The sequence below is a fragment of the Cornus florida genome, unplaced genomic scaffold (genome assembly GCF_030987335.1).
Source record: "Cornus florida cultivar Cherokee Brave unplaced genomic scaffold, ASM3098733v1 CherokeeBrave_3.0.0_Hap2_Chr04, whole genome shotgun sequence".
NCBI lineage: Eukaryota > Viridiplantae > Streptophyta > Magnoliopsida > Cornales > Cornaceae > Cornus > Cornus florida.
The window spans coordinates 75,689,211-75,705,652 of NW_026775574.1; the positions used below are offsets into that span (position 1 = coordinate 75,689,211).

General features: G+C 34.1%; 1 protein-coding gene across 1 annotated transcript; it reads right to left on the reverse strand.

Moving 5' to 3' along the window:
• Positions 1 to 6,967: 6,967 nt before the first annotated feature.
• LOC132305139 (laccase-14-like) lies at positions 6,968 to 10,189 on the reverse strand. The gene is made up of 6 exons (XM_059802820.1): positions 10,079 to 10,189; positions 9,695 to 9,846; positions 9,269 to 9,513; positions 8,978 to 9,106; positions 7,765 to 8,700; positions 6,968 to 7,098 (listed from the first exon to the last, which is right to left on the reverse strand). Exons 1-6 carry the CDS (start codon positions 10,187 to 10,189, stop codon positions 6,968 to 6,970), a joined length of 1,704 nt encoding a protein of 567 aa, XP_059658803.1.
• Between the last annotated feature and the right edge of the window lie 6,253 nt (positions 10,190 to 16,442).

Below are 16,442 nucleotides of genomic sequence, written 5' to 3' on the forward strand. Positions count from 1 at the left end.
TAGACACATAATCAAATAATCAAGTAATACCTAATTCAATTAAACACATAAACAATTAGTCAAATAATCAATTAAATAATTAAAAATATAATTAAAACAAATAAATAAATATCGAGACTATCCTTTTAAAATTAGGGGTATTACAATTTCTGTAACACTATACCTACATAAATATTATGTAATCCAAAACCCACAGATTTAAAATTTTCAATAATTATTTATATAATATAATTTTATTCCTAAAAAAGAATTCATTTTCAAGTATTTTCTTTAATCTTTGTAACACCATTTTCGATACCCTACCTAAATATTATTCAATCCAAAATTCATATATTTTAAATTTTACTTTATTTAATCTTTGTAACACTCTTTTCGATACCATACATAAATATTATATAATACAAAATTCATATATTTTAAATTTTCATATTTATTTATTTCATTGAGTGAATGAATAAACTACCTTAATGAGTTCAACACTCAAAATTGAAATATTATCAAACAGGTTTTCAAATTAATACATTCAGCGCTTAAAGTTTCAGCACTTAAAATTCAGTACTTGAAATTTTCAGTACTTAATTTTCAGTTTTATCAAACAGTACCTAAGTCTCCCAAAAATAAAAAATGAGGATGAACTTGATGCTGGGAAAATTTCTTTTATTATTTACTATTATTTAGTACAAAGAATAATTTACACAATAATTCCAAGGGGTTGACCTAGTTGAAAAAAACTTGAGTTTGGTGCATTGTGAAGCGTCACATCTAAGGATCGATTCCTGTTACGTGCAAACAATTCATTTAAGGGGAGATATGTGAGTACCAATTAGAAAGAAAAAAAAATTACTCAATAAAAAAAATATAACATTTAAATTGTGAGTAACACATAACTTTAGAACAAATTTACAAGTAAGAATAAATTAAAAGCAAGAGAGCAATACTTTTATAAATTTAACAATAAGTATAATAGAGTTTTAAAAAGAGTTAGTTTAATAGATAAGCATGTATAAATATATTCTCCTAAATTAAGTTAATAGTCCTCTACTTTGTGAAAGTACAAACGGCACTAGCTAGCTTTAAGATACAATCCAGTCGATTCATATTATTGTCTCATCTACGTGCAGGACCATAGAAAGATTAGTTCCAATTCTAAAGGTTTATCTCGTTGCCCATAAACACGTGATGTAGATAAGTATATAGACGTGTGAATAATATAGGTAGAATGTAGGGATGTAGCAGAAGGACATGGTGGGAGTATCTCTCTTTTTAAAGTTACAATCCCAGTAAAGTGCTAGCGGATGCTTCACATATATATAGAATTAATATGTAACTCTTAAAGTATAATAATTATGAAAATTATTCACCAAAAAAAATTAATAATTTATGAAAATTATGATTGAAATAATATTCAAGAAACAAAATTTAACTAGTTAAATAATATTAATATACAACTATCATTAATATAATTTAATTATATTTATATTAAAAAATTCCCAACATTTGAGAAGTCTACATACCATTTGAAATTTGAAAGTGATAAACCACCTAACCCAAACTTTAATATTGACAAATTTATTGGCTGATTTTGTCTTCGTCAGTGGAGAAGTGTTTTATGAAAAAAAAACCAGAGTTAATGATGCAAGACAAGACAAGGTATGTCAATCACCGACATTTAATTGTCTTAATCCCGTATTCTATAATCTAGAGATAACTTGTGTTGTAAAAATTCCTATAAGAAGAAAATGGAAACTAGCAAATTTTATTTTATTTTATTATATAAATATATATATATTTTTCATTCACAATATTTCTGCTAACTTAACTCAAATTATTAACTTCAAACATCAACTTTAACTGTAACCTCAACCTCCCTTTGAAAAAGGAAAAATCATATTATAATAAGGAAAATGCCCATTAGTGACACTAGCCCTGTTAATATCCATTAATTGTAAGACAAAAAGTCTGGATTTTAGGTTTGTATTGGCTTGGGTGCAAAACAAATGCCTAAGAATTTTTCATCCTGTTATCCTATCGGAAAATAAAATTACTTCGGAGAAATAAAAAAAAAATAATGCATAATTGCTTGTCTTGCATAATCATCTTATTTCTTTCTTTCTTTTTTTACATAAATATTCTAATAAATCAGCATGGTAAGGGGTTTGAGTCTTTAAATGAGCAAAATGAGTATGTGAATAGTGTATATGAGAGATAAAATAATAATAATAATTCAGTTTCAATTTCAAGATACCAATATGGTGCTCTAAATATGGCATAAATGTATTTGTCATTCAAATATTGCTTCAAAAACTTCCTCTTGAACTCCAACTATTTATCCTAAACAAATTAAAGGTTAAAGTGCAAAAAACTCTCAATATTTTGTCTTCGTCAATGGAGAAGTGTTTTATGAAAAAAAAAAAAAAAAAAAAAAAAAGAAAAAGAAAAAAAGAAAAGTGGTTAATGCAATCCTTACATTGGACTTAATGTGCTTCGTCCATCTCCCTACACAGTAGTACACTACATATTATTTTATCATGAACAGAAACCAGAGTAATGATGCAAGACAAGACATGGTACGTCAATCAACGACATTTAATTGTCTTAATCACGTATTCTATAATCTAGAGATAACTTGTGTTGTAAAAATGCCTGTAAGAAGAAAATGGAACTAGCAAATTTTATTTTATTTTATTATATAAATATATATATTTTTTCATTCACAATATTTCTCCTAACTTAACTCAAATTCTTAACTTCAAACATCAACTTTAACTGTAACCTCAACCTCCCTTTGAAAAAGGAGAAATTATATTATAATAAGGAAAATGCCCGTTAGTGACACTAGCCCTGTTAATATCCATTAATTGTAAGACAAAAAGTCTGGATTTTAGGTTTGTATTGGCTTGAGTGCAAAACAAATGTCTAGGAATTTTTCATCCTGTTATCCTATTGGAAAATAAAATTACTTCGGAGAAATAAAAAAAAATAATGCATAATTGCTGTTCTTGCATAACCATCTTATTTCTTTCTTTCTTTTTTTACATAAATATTCTAATAAATCAGCATAGTAAGGGATTTGAGTCTTTAAATGAGCAAAATGGTATGTGAATAGTGTATGTGAGAGATAAAATAATAATAATAATTCAGTTTCAATTTCAAGATACCAATATGGTGCTCTAAATATGGCATAAATGTATTTATCATTCAAATATTGCTTCAAAAACTTCCTCTAGAACTCCACCTATTTATCCTAAACAAATTAAAGGTTGAAGTGCAAAAAACTCTCCAGAAGTATTACTCTTTTGCAAATAACACCCTAAATAACAAATTGCCTTCTTGAAGTATTTAATTTGTTACAATTAAGGATAAACTCATCACAAAAGATTATTTTATCATTTCTCATTAAATTTCTCTTTTCTTATTAAATTATTTTTATTATCTTTTCTATTATCTAAATATTAATTATAACATTTACGTTAATTTTATTATTAGTATCAATTTATCATAAAATAAAAAATAAAAAAACATTTGTAACTAACATTTTTTGAAATGATTTACTTATTATTAAAAATTTATTATTATTAATAAAACTTATTATACTCATTGTAAACTTTTTTATCATAAAAAAATAACTATTTGATGGAGAATATGTCATTAAATTAGTATGATATTTTTCATAATTTATTTCAATAAGAAAAATAGATTAAGTATAATTAAAAAAGAAAAGGCATTATGGTCATTCAATAAAAAATAGTCAAGGATATAGACATTTTCTAACTAAATGTTATAGTTTAAGAGTATTATGTATAAAATATATATTTATAAATTCAAACCCAATTGAGAGTTATTTTTGCACTTTACCTCAAACTGAATGACCAATACCATCTTGTATCATCTCTTGAGTACCTTTGTCTCTCCTTCCTTTGTACATGTTCTCTTCATATGTTTCTCTACTTTAAATCGAAAGAGAACTCAATAATGTCTCTTAGCATTAATGCAATGTCTCTTAGCATTAATGCTCATAAGTTGTTCTTTATTTTGACAATTAAGAGGTTTCTTGGTTTGTAATTTTAAAAATAGTTCTCAATAATTCAGAGGACGGAAAATAGTTTTTAGAGAATAATAAAATACAGTTATTAGAAAACAGACATTTTTATAACTTAGTTTTGAGAAAAACAGTTTTCAAAAAATTGAACCAAGCAGAATTTTTTATACAGTTTTCTGAAAAGGCCTTAAATTTTTTCCCTATACGGATTAAAATGAAAAAATTAAATAAATAAATTATCTTTTTCTAGTATAATATTAAAGGACTCCCACATCTTTTTTTTGTTCCAATTTTTTAGGTACCCATCTGGAATGAAGTTAATTAGATATTTGACCAACAACGACTTATGACGGTTTACTAATGACCAATAAAAAAACCTTTGAATGTATAGAATTAAAGAAAGGATAATTTTGAAATATTATTAATAATAATAAATAAATAAATAAATATTCTCTTATAGTATATGTATTTTTAATGGTAGAGAAAACTTAACCTTATAAGGATGCCTATAAAGTCAAATATGGCACTATTACTAAAAAAAAAAAAAAAAAAAAAAAAAAAAAAAAAAAAAAACTATATAATGATTATCACTACAAATACTAAGGGCTTTGTGATCTAATGGTATCTTTTCTACTTTTTAAAGTAGATGGTAATGTTTCGAATCTTCAAAAGAGCAAAATAAATATATGAATGATTTGTGTATTTCGTGCCTGTAAAAAAATACTATATATAACTAAAATTTAATAAATACCACAAAGTAGCTCAATTTGAAGTATAATTTGATCACTAAAACCAATCTCAAAATATTCAACAGTGATAGAGTTTGAGAGAGAGAAATAGCCCATAATAGAGTTTTCAGTACACACATTAAAAGATCTTGAAGACAAATTCCCCCATTAGATGATACAACAATTTTATTTATTTATTTATTTTATTTTTATATTGGCAAGAAACACAATTAGGCACTCACTAGCTCACACACACTTTTTACTTACACTTAGCTCAAATTCCTCCCCCCCTCATTAAGGATGAAGAGTTTATATGTAATACCCCGTAAATTATTATTATTATTATTATTATATATATATATATATATATATATATATATTTATTTATTTATTTATTGATGCATATTGTTATATAGGAGTTATCTTTTAAAACAAAAAAAGGATAAATAGGTGATTATATTTAAAAGGGGATAACAGAGTTATCATTTAATTTACTTTGAAAATTAAAAGAGGTCTTATTGAACTCAACTATTAGATATATATATATGGATATATCTAGACTTAGTCGTGTATTCAGTTTTTTTTTTTATCTACGTTGCTATCCCGAGGATTATTCGTTGTGGTGGAGCAAAGAAAAGCTCAAGTGGTGATTGCAATTCAGGCAAGTTAATTCTTCTTATAACTCTGTATTTATTTATGTTTTAATGGTTAGATTATTAAATATGATTTAATTGTATAACTCATGATAATTATTTCTAATTAGAGATATGGAGATTATACAAGGAGTTATTGAGTGATTAGGAATTTTATTTGATTCATTATTTCTTTTTGTTTAATTGGTGTTGCAGAGTAATATAGATTTATGCTGATAGATTGTGGGGTTATATAAAGGAAATTTAGTAATTGGGGTTAATGATAGTTTTTGTTTTTAGTGTTAATTTAGTAAAGGAGATATGAAAGAATAAGGCAAGGACTCCGTAGAAGCCTGAAAGGTGGAGAAAAGAATTGGAATAAATAATGGTATCAGAGCCTGACCCAGCCGGAAGTGTGCCGACGAGGACGTTGGGCCTCCAAGGGGGGTGGATTGTGATGACCTTGTGGGTGGGTGTGCCGTGGGCGGGTGCGAGAGACACTCTCAGGCTACCACACTGGCGAGCTACAGGTGCACAATCCCACATCGCCTGGGTAGAGGAAAGGTGAAGTGCTTATATGTAAGTGTGTCACCTCCAATTGGTATGAGGCCCAAAGCGGATAATATCATACCATGTGGTGGAGTGGGTCGTTACAAATGGTATCAGAGCCTGACCCAGCCGGAAGTGTGCCGACGGGGACGTCGGGCCTCCAAGGGGGTGGATTATGATGACCTTGTGGGCGGGTGTGCCGTGGGCGGGTGCGAGAGACACTGTCAGGCTATCACACTGGCGAGCTACGGGTGCACAAGTCCCACATCGCCTGGGTAGAGGAAAGGTGAAGTGCTTATATGTAAGTGCATTATCTCCAATTAGTATGAGGCCTTTTGGGGTGAAACCCAAGAGCAAAACCGTGCGGGCTCAGGCCCAAAGCAGACAATATCATACCATGTGGTGGAGTGGGTCATTACAAATGGTATCAGAGCCTGACTCAGCCGGAAGTGTGCCGACGGGGACGTCGGGCCTCCAAGGGGGTGGATTATGATGACCTTGTGGGCGGGTGCGAGAGACACTGTCAGGCTACCACACTGGCGAGCTACGGGTGCACAAGTCCCACATCGCCTGGGTAGAGGAAAGGTGAAGTGCTTATATGTAAGTACATTATCTCCAATTAGTATGAGGCCTTTTGGGGTGAAACCCAAGAACAAAACCGTGCAGGCTCAGACCCAAAGCGGACAATATCATATCATGTGATGGAGTGGGTCGTTACATTATACCACTGAGATACATGTCCTTTGGTAGAGAACACAACATTCATATTGTAATTAAATAGCACTGTCTTCTCTTTGATAGATGAATTATTTTACTTGTGCACTCAACTTAGATGCACATTCAGAATTGACATCATTAAGACAACTTAAACGCTCAACCTTCCCTACGAAATAAGAAGAAGATACCACTTGAGATCAGGGATGTGATTGATTGGTCATCATAGTTGAATGAATTGAAATAGAAATTCATATCTCAAATGATTTGACTTTGAATCAAGGAATTAATTTGATGTAAAAAATTCAACAAGGATTCAAGTGATGAGGGGCGCTCCGGATACTCGTTGCTTGGGTGGTGCCATTCTTCACAATTAGAACTGTGTCCATGCCCCAGCTAGCATGTCTTTCCAAGTGACAGTGCATGAACCACACCCCTAAATCAAACAAAGTAAACTCAATTAAATACACAGGATTAATTCATATTTATGGTCAACCCATTAGTATTTATGGTCAACTCTAACCCTAAGAGCTTATTTGACAACTACTTTTGCTTCTTGCTTTTGTTTGAAGTCGAAATATCAGAAAAGTTTATGCTTTGAAGTATGTTTAATAGTAATCAAAACTATATTTGATAACGTTATAATTTTTGCAAGATTTTTGGAAGCAAATATCTGAAAACATGATTGGTAAAAAAGTGTTACAAGTTTAAAAAATAAAATGACTAGTTAAAAATGTTGTTGTTGTTTCTTCAAACTAATCGGAAACACCAATTTGGTACTTTCGATTTTGGCTTTTTTTCGACAACATTTTGAATCAATACTATTCAAATCGCAAAATACATAACCAAACACGCTTCGGTGTTTTGGTTCACTGCAATACAATGTCCAAGAAAAAAAACAGAAAGCACGAAGTAGAAGCCAAGGTCAAACAGGCCTAAGAAGTTGAAAATTTGCTTTCTTTGTTTTTGTTAAGTAGTTAATGCTTTCTGTTACTCATCTGTATAGTCATATATATGAAATGAAACTATATCTCCCAAAAATTAGTGCATATCCTAATATCTGTACAAACATAAATATATATATATATATATATATATATACCTGGATTATCAGCTTTAAATCTGATCGCTGCCCATCCTTTGGTGGGAATTCCCATTGTATTCAATTCAGGTGGATCAACCAAATTATATCCTTTAGGGTGAGTGTTTTTGTCAAAATTTCCAAAGCCCATTCCCACCACATAAAAGCTATATCCATGTAGATGCATTGGATGATTCTCAGCTGCATTCAACACATTAGTCCCCTGGAACACTATCTCCACATTCCAGTTATATTCCAAAACTCTCACCTTGGTTGCCCTCTCAGGTATCAATGCATTTTCCGGGGTCTCATCCGCCGTGAAGTTGAAAACGTTAGGCTCACTCGGAAAGTCCGTCGTGAAAATCCCTCTAATCTTCCTGTAGTAGGCTTGCAATATATCCATTTTTGGCTCCGAAAAACTTACGTTGTTCAAGCTGGATGCAAGCCTCGAACCATTGGGTCCATCACAGGAATTGTTAGCACATGGTATGGTATTCATAGAAATAGTTATAACGAGTCGTTTATGGACTGATTTTGGGACATCTATGGGGTGCTCCTTGCTGGCTAGAGCCCTAATACGTTGCGTGAAACTTGTGACAGCGTCAACGTCGCTATAATTAGGTAGATTTGGAAATGAAGGTGTTGATGGGACCGTATAGTTGCCACTGTATTTAATTATGGCGGTTGTGGTGGTGTTATCATATACAGTTTCACCAAATGCTCTTCCTGCTATGTAATAGTGACTTGGGGATTGATTTGCAGTGAGTAGAACATCCATGGTCTGTCCCGGGGTTATCATGACGTAGCTGGTTTTTATAGGTTTTATGTAGGCACCATCCATTCCCACAACTGTGAAGTTGTGCTGAGCTATCATCAAGAACATTTCCTCGTTCATAATCGAATTGATGACGCGAAGAAGATAGGTCTTGCCATGATCAACCATTATATTGGATGTCTCTGCAACATATATATATATATAAGCGTCACGTACACCTAACTACAACTTATGTAATTCAAAATAGGAAAATGATACTTAGGCTTGTCATTCTAGCCGAATTGTTAGGCCTAAGTATCATCTGTCTTTGAATGATATAGGGAGGAACTTGCGTGAATCCCTCCCTATAGCATCAGCGGCTAAGTTGTTTTAGGCCAAACATTTCCGCCAGAATGTTGGGCCTAAATATCACAACTCTTCCAAATATTAGACAGTCAAAACGTACTTCCATATATATACCTGGTTTGGAACAATTGTATAGGTCTCCTGGTTGGCCATTGATGGTCAATGCATCGGACTTATTAGGTTCGCCTCCATTTGCAAGTGCAGTTTGAATATTTTCCATCACATCTCCCTTGTACCAAGATGCTACATGTACGTATATATATATACACAGATATAAATGAGCATACATATATATATATATATGGAATTAATGCTTTGAAATCAACCGCTTATATATATAATGAGCTAGCTAGATTGGTATTGTAAAGATGGAGCATATATATATGTGTGTGTGTGGGTCCTTACATAGAACAATGGGAAATTCTGCATAAGGCTTTGGAAATGGGTAGTTGGTGCCTATTTTGGGGTGAATAATGATGGGACCATGGACGGTGGCTGGTGACCAGTCACTGTGGGCATGCCACCATAGGGTTCCTTCCTCTGTTGAGAACATGATCTCATAGCTGAAATTTGCTCCTGGTTTAATGGGGCACTGTGTCACATACACCGGACCATCAGACCATGGGTTTCTAGGTTGTTTCACTCCATGCCTGCAGTTCATATATAAGGAATTCAGAGAGTTAATTCAATTATGTAACTACAAATATACCATATATATCATATTATATTATGAGGTAAAATAAAGTCAGACAAATTGAATTCATACTAGCAATGACACATGTAAATTGAAATGCTCACACACACGGACACATACAGAAAGAGGAAAGTTACCAGTGAATGGTGACGTTGTAGTTCCCTTGATTTTGAACATTAACTGTCAATCTATCACCTTTGTGGACATGCAGAGCTGGCCCCGGAAATAGGCCATTTACTGTCAAGATGTTCTTTGTGCTACACAGCCGCGTATACGATGTTTCTTTAAGCTACAAAGCAAACATATATAAGAAATTCATCATCGATCAAGTCCACAATTTCGAAGTAGAAAGAGCTGAAAATGCATGATATATCAAACCAACGCATGCTACTTCCAAAAACAAGCTAGCTTGCAAGTCATTGCTATATAGTCCTCAATAAATATATGTGTATATATGTGTGTGTATGTAAAATGCAAATTTTCAACGATAGAATATGGAAGCACACTCTATAAGTACTTACAACCCAGTCTATAGAAGGGATGTTACTCCTAGCCATGCAAAGGAGAAACATATTCAATAATAGCAAAAAGCCTAAAAACTCTATCTTGAAGCACTTCTTCAACTCAATCATCTTACTATGGAGAATGAAACTCCTTTTTCTTGCATGTGTATGTTACGATCATCTCACATTTATATAGAGTCTTAATAGGGAGTCTTTCAGACAATTTTGAACGGTGTGAGATGACTGAGACATGGCCCCACCATGACCTCATGGCTGGGACCACCATGACATCTTGGTGTTGCAATTTTTGGTTTTGTGAGCTTTTGTTCCTTGTTCTGACCCATGGGCATTGTAAATACCCGAGTTGTGGGCTGCTTTTTTAGCCTCTATACATTTGCTTAACCTTTCAATAGTAATAATAATAATAAATCTTAAATTATTCTTTATTTTTTAATTTTTTTTCAGATATCCTAAGACTTTATACTAAAGCTTAAGGTGATCTACACGTAAAATGCTGAAAATAGAGGATTTCCTGATGCTATGATTCTTATTGTAACGTGAAAAAGAAAAACAATTTTATATGAATATGTGACGGTGTAATCACTCGCAAATCCGGGGAAGAAGCTATCAAGTGATTCTCAAAATCTTAGTTTGGTCAACTAATTTAGCTAATAGCAGGAATATTATTGCTAGTAGCTGTCGTTTTGTGTGTATATATATATATATTAACATTCCTAATATATATGAAGTCAACACCTCCTTAAAAATCAATTTCTGAACGTGAGAGCGTGAGATTGATCTTTCTGTTGACATCTGCCGGTATGATGTTGCATGTTTTTAGTAAGCAACCTGTTACCGAAAAGAAAATTGAAGTTTCATTCTCTGTTATTCTTTTTCTTTTTTTCTTTGTGGTGTTATAAAATTTAAATTTTGATTTAAAAGTTTTGGAGTTACAGTTTGCAATTTGGAGCTAGGTTTCTTCTAATATAAATATATTAGTGAATAATTTTGGTTTTAGATTCTAAAAGATACTTAAAAAGCTATATCAGACACGTTGGCTTACTAATTTTAACAAATTAGAAGAGAAAATAATTTTCTAGAATTTTGATTTTAATGCTATTTGTAGAACTAAATATTCTTTAATATGTGAGTGCCTTACAGTCAGTCACTTTTAAGTAACACCCTTCATTTAAAATTTGAGTTCTCCATATTCTAATTACTTTCTAATCTTTAATTTTTTTAAAAAATTCAAAACACTTTTTTGCTACCATTTCCAAATCACAAAAACAACAGTGTACAAATTTTTTTTTGAAAAAAGGCTCCAACAGAATACATACAACCGTTTACTTTATATTTTGCTAAAACATTGTCACTATGGAGTAAGAGCCACGGCGTCCACAATATATGAATGTATAAGAAACAAAAAAACAAAGGCCAATTTTGATATCAGTTTAATAATACAAAAAATATGACACACGTTAACTATGTTGATTAAAATATGATCTTAATAGCGTACAATGATGAAATAATATGTATTTAGGCTTGGATGGGACAAGTTTTGATCATTTGAGTTTATATATTTATTTATTTATTTACTTTTTCGACCATTGGAGGAGCTCGCGGGGCAGCGGCCCGGGTGTTGAGTTTATTTATTTATTTATTTAACCGTGGGGGAGGGAGGGTAAGTGCAGAAAATACCCCTTAAGTATATTCTGCATAACACTTTTACCTCATATTTGAAAAAGTGTACAATAAACACCTCTAATCTTTTGAATTTGTGTAAAATTATCCCTCTGTCAGAAATTTGATATAAATTATTACTGTAATACCCATTTTGCCCTTTTATTCTTCCGAAAATGCCTATTAAGCTGTGCCATTTTACAATTTAGCCTTCAATTATATATTAATATTTATAAACAAATTGTATAATAATGAAGGTGAAAGAGGTGCCGGAATGTGTAGAGATCGCCGGACCAATTCTGTAGCCATGGCTCTCTCTCATCTCAAGTTGTCACTTCGCATCCGTTTCACCCCGGAGTCAAGACCATGGCTCTCTCTCATCTCAAGACCACAGCTTGTTGGCCAGAGACTATCGCAGCGTCGAACACCGGAGAAAAACCCGGGTTGATCTTAACCGACATTTTATCGTCCGCCATGAACCCATTGTCGATAGAGTCAACGATGAGGACGCGATCAACAACTACCTCGAGGAACTAGCGGTGTCGACGCTCAGCTTCAACAAGCCGTTGTGGGAAATACACCTGTTGATGGCCCACAATCATCTCTGTCAACGGTGGAGGCGCCGCCACCCCCACTATCCCCAAACCCTCAATCGGGCAATAGAAATCAACGGAGACAGTGTTAGATTTTGTTTAAACCGGATTTGACTGTCACTAAAGACCTATTTTCTTGTGTGATAGTGTCAGATTTTGTTTAAACTGGGAATGAGAGTCTTGTGGGATTCTTTGCCAAAGTTCTTAGAACCTCTTCGAATGTTTTGAAATGATTAGTTTAGGTTGCATGGACCTCATTTGACTTGCTTGGAGTCAAATTTCCCTTCTTATTTGTAAATTAACCATTTTGCCCTTGATTAATAGATTTTGCCCGTTTGGTTCTCGTTTGCTCTTTCGTCTACCTTGAGTTCCGTGACTTCATGGAAGGCCACATTGGTGTCTTAGGGATGATTTATATCCCTAGAGACTTTGATTTATCTTCCGCTTCCACATTTTGGATCCATTATCGGGTCAACTTTCAGGTCATCACTAACGTACCGGGTTGTAAAACTTAGGCCGTCACAAGTGGTATTAGAGCTCCTAGGTTTGAATACCTTGGACGATGGGTTTTGGGTGTATTTCATGCTTTTGTTGATTTGCTTTAATATGGTCACATGCTTTTTGATAACATGTTTATGTGCTATATGTGGTATGCCGTTTGTTTAGTAAGATTGTATTCTAATGTCAAGAGCATGACATATGATGTATACTAGATTAGATTTGTATATGCATAACTGTGTTGTATTTTTTGGCATGACTTGGGATTAGTCATAGGATATCTGAGTTGAGGTTGATAGCGATTGTCGGCAAGGTTTCGTAGTAGTTTAGGTCGTTGTTGGCCTAACATTGGCTTTGGATAGGTGGATAGTTACCTTTTGTTTAGGCTCTCGTGAGGTGAGTCATTAGGCATTGTCGTAGTGCTGGATTTGTTGGTTTTGGGCCATGATGAGGTTATAGACCTCTTAGGATCCTTGGTTGTTCGAGATGATTCCTCTGGGATTGCAATTTTTGTAGGCGGGTACGTTTGTGGGCGAATGCATAGCACTGTCATGCTACCGTACTGGCTAGCTACAAGTGCAGTTTGGATGGAATCAATGTTGGTTTTGTTTTGATAGGCATAGTCCTTTTGATCAATGATGATGATGGTTGTTTTGGGGATCAGTCGTAGTAATTGATTTGGTTGTTGTTAGTATGACTATAGTTGCCATTTTCTTTGAGTTCTCTTACGTGATGACGCTTTTAGGATTAAGTCGATTGATTGATATTTCGGGCAGAGAGAGCATTGCATTGTTAGTGTCACTTATAGTGTCACCTCTAGATTCGAAGATGGATTGTTAGAGTCTTACCATTGTGGTAAAGACTCATGTTTGTTTTAAGACAGGTTGTTGTCGCATTGGTTTTTGGAGTCGGTTTATGGCTAGGACTGGTCTCTCCTTTTACCTAGACACTCTAAGATACGATGTCCATAGGGTTCATTGTTGCATCGTTTTATTTTCTGTAGTTTTGTTTACTACCATGTTAGTAGTATGATTTATGATATTGCAATACATGAGTAGGTGGAGGTGTGTCCACATTTGCTTTCTTGTTGTGTAGCATTAACATGCCTTATTTATATGCTTAGAGATACCATGTTGTTACTTGTGCTTTAATGACATGATTTTGTGCTTATGTGGAGACGTGCCGTATGTACCCTTGATTTTATCTATGTGAGTAGATTTACTTACTCGGTAGTTGCATTTCCTTGTTTTATGCATGACTTCCATGTTTAGTTTTCCCTTTTTGTTTCCCTCGGTCACATGTAGTGTGTATGCCGGTTTCCACAATGGTTTCGTTGTGAAATTCCTTGTAGAGGAGTTATCACATTTGTTTTGTCTTGAGCTATCCACTTCCCTAAGGTGGGAAGAAGGCTCTCTTTTCATGTTTGTCGTGTTGACACTTATGGGAGAATAGGGTTTCTCCTCTTTTTCTTGGTTCATGTTTAGGACTTCACAAGGAGTGAGTCTCTTATCTTCGTCGCCTTGTGCACGATTTTAAGGTTGGTCAGTCCATAAGGATCACCATTGTTGTCTTGAGTTCTTGGTGAGGATTTGATGGATTTTGGTCGACTTACTCCCATGTAGGGGCCTAAGTCTTTGACCTTATTATCTTTCATTTCAGAGATGGAGTCGTGGTGTTGTCCTTCTTAGGATTGGTGGTTCCTTTCCTTCGTGTCTTCCCTTAGGGAATTTTTGTTGTGGTTGTTGACGGAGTTATGATGCTCAGAGTGAGTTAATTAGTGTGAGATCATTTTACGAGGACTTGTGTCCATTTGATTAAGGATTTGGTTGACTCATTGTGTGAGTTTGACGCTGTTTAAGGATGTCTTTTAGACATTTGCTTTGGTTTTGGAGACCTGGATATGGTTGACTCTTAGGAGAAGTTTTGGAGGATCGCTGTTGGATATGGCTTGTTTATAGAGTTTTCTCGTCCTAGTTATGACTAGGCGTGGTCTTGAGGAATCTTCAGTGGTTGTTTATGGATGGAAATTGAGCAATTTTGATTTAGCTTGGTGATACCAAGCACGGTTTTGAGAGATTCGTTTTATGACCTTGGTTGTCGGGATTTTAATGTATGTGCCACGTGGTAGACTTGTTTTTCGAGGATTTAGTTATCCATGATAAGGATATGGATACGATGTTTGATTACGGTGTAATCTTATAGTTGATTTGTTTCAGGGAGATATGTAGGACTTTCGATGAAATGTCTTGTTATGAGGTTCGTTTTGATTTTTGGAGGTGTTGATTTACTTGTCAGGCTTTGGATTCTTGATTAATGTTGTTAATAGGAGTATTTTGCGACGTAGGAGTTGTTGGTTTCGTTGTATTAAGGATTGAGACCTTAAGTTGGAAGGTACTTGTAACATTGTCGTTAGGATTTTGTGAATGACCGGGATGTCGACGTCTTTGGGCCATGTCTCAACTCTTATGGAATGCTGAGTTACCGGATTGCTTTTGGTAATGATGATTTATGACATTGATGTCATTTGTTTCGAGAGGTTTTGTGGGTAGACCTAGTGGGGGGCAGGTTATGAACTAGTACCTTATACTGTCATACTACCATACAAAGTTGTGTGTTGTGGGCGAGTGCTAGGTTCCGTCAATGCTACCTTACTGACGAGTAAGTGTGGGTGGGCACTAGGCACTATCATTGCTACCACACATTCGAGTACATCCTGGGCGGGTTCTGGTCGCTATTCGTACTGCCACATCGTCTTTATTCGGCACCCTGATTTGATACGTGGTTATCTTAGAGTTCTTTTAGTGGTTGTTTTTGGTTCCTTAGGATGGGTTGTTAGGAAGGATGTTTGCAGTTGTAATCTTCCATTCCTTTGTTTGACCTTGTGTTTGGTGTAAGTTTTGATTTGTCGTGTGGCCGTGTAGTCATTTTTCTTTTGAGAGGTTGTCTTATCGTGAGCACGTGGGTGTGAATGACATTAGTTTGTACGTTGTCTTTTAGTTTTGGGATTGCTTTCGTAGCATGTTATGTGGGATACTCAGAGATGTACTTCGTAGTTATCCTAGTTTCGCCTTTTCGTTTTGTTGGGGCTGGATTTCGGGGACGAAATCCCTTTAAGGTGGGAAGGTTGTAATGACCCTGTCATTTTCCTTCTTTTCCTTTTTCTCAGATTTTTACGGATATATTTTTTTTCTATTGATCTTTTCTTTTCTAAGTTTGGTTCTCGTCATTTAATGTCGGCTTGAGTGCTCGGGAATGGTATCCGAGACTCTTTCTTTTAAATTGACAACTTCCTTTAAGGACCGAATCATTTCCACATTTTTACTTTTTGAACACTATTCACTTTTCGTCTTTTCCCTGTTTGCCACTTTGTTGGCACAATCTCACTTTTCATGTTCAGAGTTGAGTTTTGACTTCAGGAGTTTTCATTCCAGTTGATTTCCTCAAAACGCGTAGCTTTACTTTTGGAGAAAAGCTCGCCGGTTGTTTTATTTTTCCCGTAGGGGCGTGGATGAAAAGATTCTTCAGAAACATTCTTGTTTTTTGGGGTATTTTTCATAAATATCTTTTGAAGATATTTATTTCAGGGGTTTTTAAGAAAATATCTTTTAAAA